Source organism: Microcaecilia unicolor, chromosome 5 (assembly GCF_901765095.1).
Source record: "Microcaecilia unicolor chromosome 5, aMicUni1.1, whole genome shotgun sequence".
NCBI lineage: Eukaryota > Metazoa > Chordata > Amphibia > Gymnophiona > Siphonopidae > Microcaecilia > Microcaecilia unicolor.
In genome coordinates, this window is record NC_044035.1 from 40,893,794 (window position 1) to 40,905,826 (window position 12,033).

The window sequence follows — 12,033 nt, forward strand, 5'->3', positions numbered from 1 at the left end:
CAAATCCAAGCCATTTGGTCGTGGGAGGAGCTAGCATTTGTAGTGTACTGGTCCCCCTCACATGCCAGGACACCAGATGGGCACCCTAGGGGGCACTGAAGTGGACTTCACAAATTGCTCCCAGGTGCATAGCTCCCTTAACTTGGATGCTGAGCTCTCCCAACCCCCCCCCCCCCCAAAACCCACTCCCCACAACTGTATACCACTACCATAGCCCTAAGGGGTGAAGGGGGGCACCTACATGTGGGTACAGTGGGTTTTGAAGGGCTCATATTTACCACCACAAGTGTAACAGGTAGGGGGGATGGGCCTGGGTCCGCCTGCCTGAAGTGCACTGTACCTACTAAAACTGCTCCAGGGACCTGCATACTGCTGTCAGGGAGCTGGGTATGACATTTGAGGCTGGCAAAAAATATTTTTAAAGTTTTTTTTTTTTTTTTTTTTTTTTAGGGTGGGAGGGGGTTAGTGACAACTGGGAGAGTAAAGGGAGGTCATCCCCAATTCCCTCCAGTGATCATCTGGTCAGTTCGGGCACCTTTTTGAGACTTGGTCGCAAGAAAAAAATGGACCAAGTAAAGTCGGCCAAGTGCTCGTCAAGGACCCCCTTCTTTTTTCCATTATCGGCTGAGGACACCCATGTGTTAAGCACACCCCAGTCCCGCCTTCGCTATGCTTCCGACATGCCCCCGGGAACTTTGATCATCACCGCGACGGAAAGCAGTTGAGGACGCCCAAAATCGTCTTTCGATTATGCCGATTTGGGTGACCCTGGGAGAAGGACGCCCATTTCCTGATTTGTGTCGAAAGATGGGCGCCCTTCTCTTTCGAAAATAAGCCTGTGGGTGTCTAAATAGCAGATGATGTTTAATGTGAGCAAGTGCAAAGTGATGCATGTGGGAAAGAGGAACCCGAACTATAAGCTATGTAATGCAAGGTTCCACATTATGAATCACCGACCAAGAAAGGGATCTCAGCGTCGTTGTTGGTGATACGTTATAATCCTCTACTCAGTGTGCTGCGGCAGCTAAGAAAGCAAATAGAATGTTAGGTATTATTAGGAATGGAATGGAAAACAAAAGTGAGGACGTTCTAATGCCTTTGTATTGGTCCATGGTGCGATTGCACCTCGAATATTGTGTTCAATTATGGTCATCGCATCTCTAAAAAGATATAGTGGAGTTAGAAAAGGTACAGAGAAGAGCGACGAAATTGGTAAAGGGGATGGGACGACTTCTCTATGAGGAAATTCTGAAGCATCAAGGGCTGTTCAGTTTGGAGAGGAGATGGCTGAGGGGAGGTATGATAGAGGTGTATAAAATAATGAGTGGAGTGGAACTGGTAGACGTGAATTGTTTGTTCACTCTTTCAAAAATACTAGGACTAGGAGGCATTGAATGAAGCTACAAAGTAGTAAATTTAATACGAATCGGAGAAAATTTTTCTTCACTCAACGTGTAATTAAATTCTGGAATTCGTTGCCAGAGAATGTGGAAAAGGCGGTTAGCTTAGCGGAGTTTAACAAGGGTCTGGACGGCTTCCTAAAGGAAAAGTTCATTGACCGTTATTAAATTGACGGGGAAAATCCACTGCTTATTTCTGGGATAAGCAGCATAAAATGTATTGAGTTTTCTGGGATCTTCCCAGGTACTTGTGACCTGGATTGGCCACTAATGGAAACAGGAAACTGGGCTTGATGGACCTTTGGTCTGTCCCAGTGTGGCAGTACTTATGTTCTACGCATGTGTTAGGAAGTTTCTCTACCGAGCTGCTCGCTGAAATTGCATTCCAGCTCATTTACATGTGATTTTCTTTGAGCATTGGTCACTGTTTCAAAATTGGTAACTTCCACTGTGAATCTAAATGCACACGTTTTTTAACGGCAACTTTTGACCGTCGACCCCTGAAGGATCTAAATATGTATTCTTTAAACCAGGGCTTGTCAAACCCATGCTGTAAAACACATGAAAAGTGAGTAGCTCTGTTGGAGATACAGAAATCTGGGTTGAACCAACAACAGGTATTCTGCCTCCCTCTTCCAACCATGGCATCTCTGCGTTCATCTACACACGTCTCAAGCTCGCCATCGACCACAATGGAAGGAGGTTATTGGGGGGTGGGGGTAGGGAGAAAGCACTGCATGTCTGTGAACTGTAAGAGGTAGAGAAGAGATTGCTGGGTGTCTGTGTGCTACAGGAGGAGGGGGGATGGAGCAAGAGCTTGGTGTCCTTGTGCTGGGGGGGGGGGGGGGGGGGGGGAGAGAGAGATGGATTTCTGTCACTGGAAGCTTTAGAGTGGCATTACCTGCTTTGTATCACTGTGCTGAATCTCCTCAGTGTTCATTTTTGTGTCGAGCTGGCAAGATGTATTCTGCTCTCTTTCTTTTGCTCTCTCACACATGATTTTCTTTTGTGCTTGTTGTTTGAGGACCCCCATTTTTCCTTTTTAGTGTCCTTGATTAGTTTTTGTGGGTGCCTTTTATAAGCTGCAGTTTTCTGAAGTGAGTTTCACTGCCAGATCCTTCTGCACAAGAAAGGAAGTCTCCTCCAGAGTTTCTCTTCTTCACTAGTTCATTTAGGAGATGGCTAAATACCATTTTTCCATGTACCATTTTCCATTTTTCCATTTACCATAGCTTTCCACTATTATAGAACCTGTGGAATAGTTGTGTCTATCAACCAGCAGGTGGAAATAGAAAACTGAGCCCAGACATATCTCTCTTGACATCCAGTCCATGCTCCTCAGTATTTTCTTTCACCAGCAGGTGGGTGGACACACTTTTCATCTTCTTTTTCTGAGTGATTTGCTCCTGGTCCAGTTGAGTCTGCAGAGTCATATCTGCAGGTCTTCAGATCCCTGTCTTTGGTTCCCCACAAATTTACTTCTTCCCTCTCTTCACCTGTCCCCTGTTTCCTATGGAGCTCTCCTTTTTGAGCACAACAATCATTAGAAAAAAAAAGGGAGAAGGAAAGAGGTTTACTGGAGAGCATGGGATGGAGTATCAGTCCTCATTAGGACTGTACATTTAATGTGTTAATAATGCGATTAATGCGTTAAATGTTTAACTCATGTTAATATTTTTAACGTGAGTTAACGCCTCTCTCTCCCCCACTTGTAAACATCCAGCATTGCTCTGCCTGCACTTCTTTCTTCTCTGGCACACTCCTCTCTTCTGCAGCTCCTTCTCCCTGCGTCTCACGGCCACTGCACTCAGAGCATGCAGCTTGCCACCCGGCTCCTCTCTCTGAAACAAGAAGTTCTGTCAGAGGAGGCGGAACTTCCTGTTACCGAGAAGCTTCAGCACCGGTGACACAGTAGTATGCGTTCACTGCAGTGGTTGTGAGGAGCAGGGAAATGGAGTTGCAGATGAGTGGGGGCTGCTGGAGTGGAAAGAAGAGTTCGCATTGTCAGCAGAAAAAAAAAGGAGAAAGATACGGACTGCACCAGGGTGGGGGGGAGTGGGTGGCGGTGGCAGCAGCAGAAAGAGAAGAGCCAGAGATGCAGGGGAGGAGGGGGCAACGACGGGAGAAAGAGGTGAAGAGCAAGTGATGAGGGGAGGGGTGGCAGTGGCAGCAGAAAGAGAAGAGTGTGAGAGATTCGGGAAAGGAGGGGCAACAGCAGGAGAAAGGAGAAGAGTCAGAGATGCAAAGTGGAGGAGCAGCTACAGCGGGGGAAATAGGAATAGAGTCAGAGATGTGGGGGAGGAGGGGACCATGGCAGGAGAAAGAGAAGAAAGAGAGAGATGTGCCAGAGAAAGAAGAGGTGCCAGAAGAAAAATAAAAAAGGAAGAGAGAGAAAGAAAGATGGGGACCTCAAGGGGGGTGGGGGTGAGACAGATGCTAGAAATAGAGGATGGAAGAATCAAAGAAGGGAGATGGTGCCCATAGAAGAGAGGGAAGAAAAAAAGAGAAGGAAAATATGGTAATCGTGAATGGAAGGATGGGAGGAGATAGTGCCAGAGGAGAGAAGAGAAGGGAGATGGAATCAAAGTTACTGGTTGAATGTTTAGGATCAATTAAAAAAAAAAAAAAAAGTAAACTATGGGGCTCATTTTCAAAGCACTTAGACTTACAAAGCTCCATAGGTTACAGGGGCTCATTTTCAAAGCATTTAGACTAACAAAGTTCCATAGGGAACTTTGCAAGTCTAAGTACTTTGAAAATGTATACATGCTCAGTTTATTTCAACTTTTACATTTTGATCACGCAAGCAACCCCGTGATTAAAATTTTTAATCGCAACCAGTCATGCAGTTAAACCTTTTAATCGATGGGCGGCCTAGTCCTGATCCTTTCTCATCTGGGGTAAGACTTGTGGAGACTGTGAACTTGGGTGGGGGGAAGCAGCTGGCTGTGGTAATTTGACTCAGAACCACTTGGAGGATTGTAAGTTCTACTTGGTACAGGGGAGGGATCCTGACTCGCCGCTTGGGACTGGGTTGTGCTGTGCTTGTGTCAGTCAGGGTGAATGGTGACTCCCGTGGAAACAGTTAAGCGGTTTTGCTGCTTTGGGACCCATCAGCTGGCGTCGGGGCGTTGCATGAAAGCTGTTTCCTGTGGTGGAAATGGTCAGCGTCAGCACGTCTTTTCGATTTTGGCGTAACTAGAATGGTGCAGACATTGGCAACTAAGATTTAATTCTTAAAAAATGCAGAGTCATGCACTTTGGCTACAGAAACCCAAGAGAGCAATACTATTTAGGAATAAAAGCAGGGGCAGCCATGGCAATGTGCTTTCTGAGGCAAAGGATGAGATTGTCTCCCCCACCAGCTCCACATCTTTTTCCAAACTACAATCAGGGAGTAAAGGGTTTGGAAGTCAGAGAAAACAATTAAGTTTATTTAAAAATCATTAAAATGTGTGAATATATAACTCTTGTATGTGTAAACTTAAACTGTTGTGGTTTGGAGATTTGCAATCCAGTTCCCCAGCTAACATTATTTTGTCCTCAGGAGAAACACTCAGATCTGAATATAAATCTAAAGTGTTAGGAGTGATTCTAGACTCAAAACTGACTTTTGTTCAGATTAATGTGTTTGTAAAGAAGCTCTTTTTAAATTTACGTCATCCAAGAGCTGTAAGATCATCTCCAAGTCCTGCAAGTTTTAGAACTGTAGTTCAATCCATCTTGACCTCTCACACTTGGATTATTGCAATTCCTTGTATTACTCAATTACATCAAATCTACCAAGGAAATTGCCTCCATTGCATCAGATACATCAGCTTAGATTGTGAACCTTCTAGGAACAGAGAAAGTACCTGTGTATAATGTGTACAGTGCTGCATACGTCTAGTAGCGCTATAGAAATGATTTGTACTAGTTCTAGTCAGGGGCGTATCTGGAATCCGGCGGTAGGGGGGGCCAGAGCCAGAGAGAGGGGGCACATTTTTGCCTCTCTCCACTCCCCCCCTGCCATCAACCCTCCCCCGCTGCTTACCTTTGCTGGCGGGGGGCCCCAACCCCCGCCAGCCGAGGTCCGACCCGCAGTCTTCCTCTGACTCCTCCGTTGCCATGCTGTAAGTAACGCTGCTGATTCATCTTCTCCTCCAACTGTTCACCTTCTAGTTTCCTTGCCTCTGATCATCCCTCCTCTGATCACCATCTTATAACTTTCACACTTAAATCTCCTCTCTCCCAGTCCCGTCCTATCCTATCTAATTTATCTAGGAATCTTCACGATATTGACCCTTCATCTCTATCCTCCCATGTTTCAAACATCCTCTCTACTGTGGCACCATCCACGTCTGTCAACGAGGCTGTTTCTTCTTACAACAATACTCTATCCTCTGCCTTAGACACTCTTGCACCTTTGATGACCCGCCCTGTAAGGCGTACAAAACCCCAACCTTGGCTGACTTCTAATATCCGCTACCTACGTTCCTGTACCCGCTCCGCCGAACGCCTCTGGCGGAAATCTCGGGCCCTTGCTGATTTCTTACACTTTAAGTTCATGCTGACCTCCTTCCAATCTGCTCTTTTACGTGCCAAACAGGATTATTATATCCAACTGACCAACTCTCTTGGCTCTAATCCTCGACTTCTCTTCACCACTTTGAACTCTCTCCTCAAGGTGCCCCCTCCCCCAACTCCCCCTTCATTATCTCCTCAGACCCTTGCTGAATTCTTTCACAACAAGGTTCAAAAGATAAACCTTGCTTTCTCTACCTCACCAGCTCTCCCTCCACTAGTCCGTTCCCCTCTCTCTTCTTCCCCTCATTCCCTTTCCTCCTTTCCTGAAGTTACTATTGAGGAAACTACACTTCTCCTTTCTTCCTCAAAATGTACCACCTGTTCCTCTGATCCCATTCCCACCCACCTTCTTAATGCCATCTCTCCTACTCTTATTCCTTTTATCTGTCACATTCTCAACCTCTCACTTTCCACTGCGACTGTCCCTGCTGCCTTTAAACATGCTGTGGTCACACCTCTCCTTAAGAAGCCTTCACTTGACCCTACTTGTCCCTCTAATTACCGACCCATCTCCCTCCTTCCTTTTCTCTCCAAATTACTTGAGCGTGCTGTTCACCGCCGCTGCCTTGATTTTCTCTCCTCACATGCTATTCTCGACCCATTACAATCTGGTTTTCGCCCTCTCCACTCAACCGAAACTGCACTTACTAAAGTCTCCAATGACCTATTACTGGCTAAATCCAGAGGTCAATATTCCATCCTTGATCTTTCCGCTGCTTTTGACACTGTCGATCACAGCATACTTCTCGATACCCTGTCCTCACTTGGATTCCAGGGCTCTGTCCTTTCCTGGTTCTCTTCCTACCTCTCCCTCCGCACCTTTAGTGTTCACTCTGGTGGATCCTCTTCTACTTCTATCCCTCTGCCTGTCAGCGTACCTCAGGGTTCTGTTCTTGGTCCCCTCCTCTTTTCTATCTACACTTCTTCCCTTGGTTCATTAATCTCATCCCATGGCTTTTCCTACCATCTCTATGCTGATGACTCCCAAATCTACCTTTCTACCCCTGATATCTCACCTTGCATCCAAACCAAAGTTTCAGCGTGCTTGTCTGACATTGCTGCCTGGATGTCTCAACGCCACCTGAAATTAAATATGACCAAAACCGAGCTTCTCATTTTCCCCCCAAACCCACCTCCCCGCTCCCCCCCGTTTTCTATTTCTGTTGATGGTTCTCTCATTCTCCCTGTCTCCTCAGCTCGAAACCTTGGGGTCATCTTTGACTCTTCTCTCTCCTTCTCTGCTCATATCCAGCAGATTGCCAAGACCTGTCGTTTCTTTCTTTACAACATCCGTAAAATCCGCCCCTTTCTTTCCGAGCACTCTACCAAAACCCTCATCCACACCCTTGTCACCTCTCGTTTAGACTACTGCAATCTGCTTCTTGCTGGCCTCCCACTTAGTCACCTCTCCCCTCTCCAGTCGGTTCAAAACTCTGCTGCCCGTCTCATCTTCCGACAGGGTCGCTTTACTCATACAACCCCTCTCCTCAAGACCCTTCACTGGCTCCCTATCCGTTTTCGCATCCTGTTCAAACTTCTTCTACTAACCTATAAATGTATTCACTCTGCTGCTCCCCAGTATCTCTCCACACTCGTCCTTCCCTACACCCCTTCCCCTGCACTCCGCTCCATGGATAAATCCTTCTTATCTGTTCCCTTCTCCACTACTGCCAACTCCAGACTTCGTGCCTTCTGTCTCGCTGCACCCTACGCCTGGAATAAACTTCCTGAGCCCCTACGTCTTGCCCCATCCTTGGCCACCTTTAAATCTAGACTAAAAGCCCACCTCTTTAACATTGCTTTTGACTCGTAACCACTTGTAACCACTCGCCTCCACCTACCCTCCTCTCTTCCCTCCCGTTCACATTAATTGATTTGATTTGCTTATTTTTATTTTTTGTCTATTAGATTGTAAGCTCTTTGAGCAGGGACTGTCTTTCTTCTATGTTTGTGCAGCGCTGCGTATGCCTTGTAGCGCTATAGAAATGCTGAATAGTAGTAGTAGTAGTAGATTCGTTGAATCCAGTTCGGAGTCTGACGTCGCAGCACGACATTGTGACGTCAGACTCCGAACTGGATTCAACGAATCAGCAGCGTTACTTACAGCATGGCCACGGGGGAGTCGGAGGAAGACAAAATATGAAGACTGCGGGTCGGACCTCGGCTGGCGGGGGTTGGGGCCCCCCGCCAGCAAAAGTAAGCGGCGGGAAGGGGGGCCAGGGCGAAATCTGCGGGGGCCCAGGCCCCTGTGGCCCCACGCAGATACGCCCCCGGTTCTAGTAGTAGTAGAAATTGCAATGGCTGCAAAATACTTCTGCAAGGTTGATTTTTATGGTAGGAAAGTTTCATGAAGCAACTCCACTTTTGAACAAATTACATTGGCTCAAAGTGGGATTACATCTTCAGTTGAAAATAGCCTGTATGAGTTAAAAAAGTTTTTACTGTCTTAATTCGGAAAATATAGTGCAACTTTTAGAATTTCCTATTAATGGGTTAAACCTGAGAAGCGTACCGAGATTGAATTTAGATTATCCATCCATGAAAAAATAAATCAAAAGTTAATCTGGGAAGGATCTTTTGTATATCAAAGTGTCAAAATTTGCAATAATATTCCTTATCAGATTCGCCAAATTTCATCTCATCTTTTTCAAAAGGCACTTAAAACTTATCTATTTCTTATCCGTTTCTCCATCATCTTTTTGTTCCTCCCCATTATCCATTCCCTTTAGTTTGTCTGCTCTTCCTTTTGATATTTTTGTTACTCTCCACCCATTTCATCCCCATCAATGGTCATTTCTAGTCGTTATACAGCTTCATGTTTTACCACTTTACCTTGTGGTGTCCTTTTTTGATTACTGTTATTTGACTTTCTAAGTTGAATGTTGAAAATTGTTGAATGTCCAGTATTGCAGTATTTTCTTTTTTTGTACCCTTTGATTTTTTTTGTATTATAAAAATTTAATAAATTTTTTCAGAAAATTTGTTTTTAATAAGGAATATTCCATAGTGTCCTACAGATCAATCCAGAGACTTTTTGGTTATGTGTTCTGCCAGCAGGTGGAGATAGAGAGAACTTCAGAAGTTTGATGTATGTTCTCCTGTGCAGCTGCCATAACCTCTGTATTCTCTCTGTCTAGCAGGTGGAGGGTCATAGCCTTGCATTGATTTTGGCTCCTGTCTCTACCCCTAGGTAAAGTAGAGCTTGATTTGAGGTTGAGGTCTCCCTGAGTAGAATTTTAAGGTATACTTGGTGGTGCCAGGTCCCTCCCTATCCCCCCCCCCTGCTGACCCTTCTGTCTCCCTGGGCTATTGTGCCTTGGACGCCTGGATCCAGCTTCTGTCGTGCCTCTACAGCAACCCCCCCCCCCCCCCCCAAAAAAAAACGAACAAACAAAAAAAAAACCCCAAAGCTTCTGAAGTTAAGGGCAGCTGTTGAGTGATTGAAAAACAAAAAAAAGTCACATATTTTAATGGCGCCACATTGGCCAGGCGCCTGTGTACGTGGGTTTGATCTGGCTGCTGGTCGACCAGCCACTCCGCTTGTCCAGCCAGCACGGACTACTGATGCAGGGTCCCAAGGCCATTTGGTCTTATGGCTTGGCTATTGAAAGGATGCATTTAAGGAAGGAAGGTTCTCAGAGGACAAGTAGGCTGCTTGTTTTCACGATTGGGTCGATGTCCGCGGCGGCGCAGGAAACCGGTAAAATTTTGCAAGCAAAATAAAAATATTTAGAGAACGCTCCAGCGCACGGGCAGAGCACACTGCGCATGCGCGAACGGCTTCCCGCCCGTGGCATGAGTGTGTAATCTCCAGTTTCTGTTTTTCCGCGAGTGAGGTGACACAGTTTTTTCGCTGTGTTACTTTCAAGGCCCAGGAGACCTTAGCGTTACCGCTTCTTTATCTTCTTTCTTTTTTTATTTATTTAGTTTCACAAAATAAAAAATAAAAAAGTTGTGATTAGTCCCTTATTTTCTTAGTTTTCTCACTGAGTATAAGTTTTCTTTCTTTTCGTCCTGGCCCTCTTTAGGCCGCGCGGTCGGGTTTTTCTTTTTCCCTTTTTTTTTGTGCCTTTTTAATTGGCACATTCATGTCTTTTAATTTCGCAGCTGCCGTTTTTCCGTCCGTGTCATTTTTATTTTGGAATTTGTTTGAGTGTTTTCTTATTGTTACCCGACTAGACTTTCAGATAGTACAGGATATCAATTTTTTTAAAATAGTGTTGTGTACTGCCAAAGTTAGGGTCCTATTTACTAAGCCGCGCTGTAGGTGCGCTAGCGTTTTTAGCGTGCGCTAAAAATGATCGTGCATTAATGCTAGAGACACCCATATAGTCCTATGGCTGTCTCTAGCATTAGCATGCGCTAAAAACGCTAGCACACCTTAGTAAACAGGATTCTTAGATTGACAGATCTGTACCTGCCTTCTCCTTCCTCAGATTGCAGTTTGCTTTAATGGATAATGTTAACAGTAATGCAGCAATGTTTGTTCCTTTTTAGGAACTAGTGTTCAAAAGTGCTGTTCTGTGACAATGAACATATTTCACAGTATGTTTGATATTATCACAAATTGGATATAGCCCTCCATTGTTGCTTCTACAGCAAGACCACGAGTCTCTCATGTAGGCCAATCAGCAGCAATGATAATAGTAGCCCAATTATTGGATTTGGTTATGAAAACAGTAGCAGTTTATTATGGTCACCAAGTGACAAGCTGTGAAAAGCCGAGGATTTTTTGATGGCCTTTCAGTGTGCAGGCATTATTGCCTGGCATTCAAAGCAATGCGACCACTATAAAAAGAAGTTACTTTGAAAGCTGTGTCTTTTAATCTAAGACTGTTGTTTCTGGTTATATAAGGGTTTGTTATCGATCCTACGCAAACTGAAAAGTGCTCCAGATCAGGAGGTACGAATCCTTCTCCTAGGATTGGATAATGCTGGAAAAACCACACTGCTGAAACAACTAGCTTCCGAAGACATCAGTCACATCACACCCACCCAGGTGAGTTCCTGCTGTCTACCAAAACTGTAGTTGTATTTTGTCTCTGCAATCCACAAAATATTTCAATGCTTTGAAGAATCTACTACAAATAAAACTGAAATATTGGAAATTCTACCTAGTTTTCCACATCGCACAGATCCACCTTCTATAAATACCCTAATAAATCCCTTCCTTCTCTTGCTTCCCTTAATTAATCTCTACACAATACTAACAATATTTGATACACTGGAAAAACCATGTTAATAATACTATGTAAGCCACTTTGAGCCTGCAAATCGGTGGGATAAGGTGGGATACAAATGCAATAAATAAATAAAATAAAATTTTGACCTAGTACAACAATTGTGCGGAATGATTGTAAATATTTTTTATGAAGATGTTTTAATGAAATGCCTTAAATTTGTTAATGTTACCGGGCCTGGTGTTTTTTCTGTTCTACCCTGTCTCTGAAAATTCTTGATGCTCAGCATCTATTTTTTTTCTCTAATTCACAATCTTATTGTCCAGGAGATTTCTCTTGCTGCTTTTGGAATTCTAGTCAGCTACATGTGAGGCTGTCTTGGGGTGGTGAGGTGGAGGGAGGGTCCCGTTTTAATCACCATCAAGCTCAGTCATTGTAGTGACAGCTTTTGAGAGGGACACACTATGGTTTCCTCCACAATCTGGCACCAGTTGGTGCTTGAATCAGTCAGTAGGTGTCACTTTTGAATCACAGTTTGATCTGACCTCCAACAGGGGCTTGTGACCACTACCACTTCAACATCCCCAAACCCAGTCAACCTGAGGAACAGATGATGGATTCAGAAATGAAATCTGGTATCCTGTTACTGGAGAGCTCTGGTGTTTGTACTGCCTTAGTTATTTCCTTATTCTTAAAAAAAAAGTATTTACTGGGCACTTCAGAACTGCTACCTATGATGCCTATCTCTGGCTGCTTTAGCAAAGGTAAAGCAGGGCCAGCCTTTGAACCCTCAGTATGTGTGGCTTTAAGTGGGCACAGTCCACTTCTAAAGCAACAGATAGGAAAGAAGATTGCAATTACTAATGCTGTGCGTGTTCCCTTTTGCT

The 12,033-nt window shown here is 44.7% G+C and overlaps 1 protein-coding gene across 2 annotated transcripts in view; it reads left to right on the forward strand.

The window, feature by feature from the left end:
• Positions 1 to 12,033, forward strand: part of ARL3 (ADP ribosylation factor like GTPase 3) — a 132,073-nt gene that overhangs the window by 67,612 nt on the left and 52,428 nt on the right. For both annotated transcript variants that reach the window (XM_030202828.1, XM_030202827.1), the window contains exon 2: positions 10,822 to 10,965. In XM_030202828.1, coding sequence (XP_030058688.1) covers positions 10,822 to 10,965 — 144 coding nt within the window. The remainder of the gene's footprint in view (positions 1 to 10,821; positions 10,966 to 12,033) is intronic.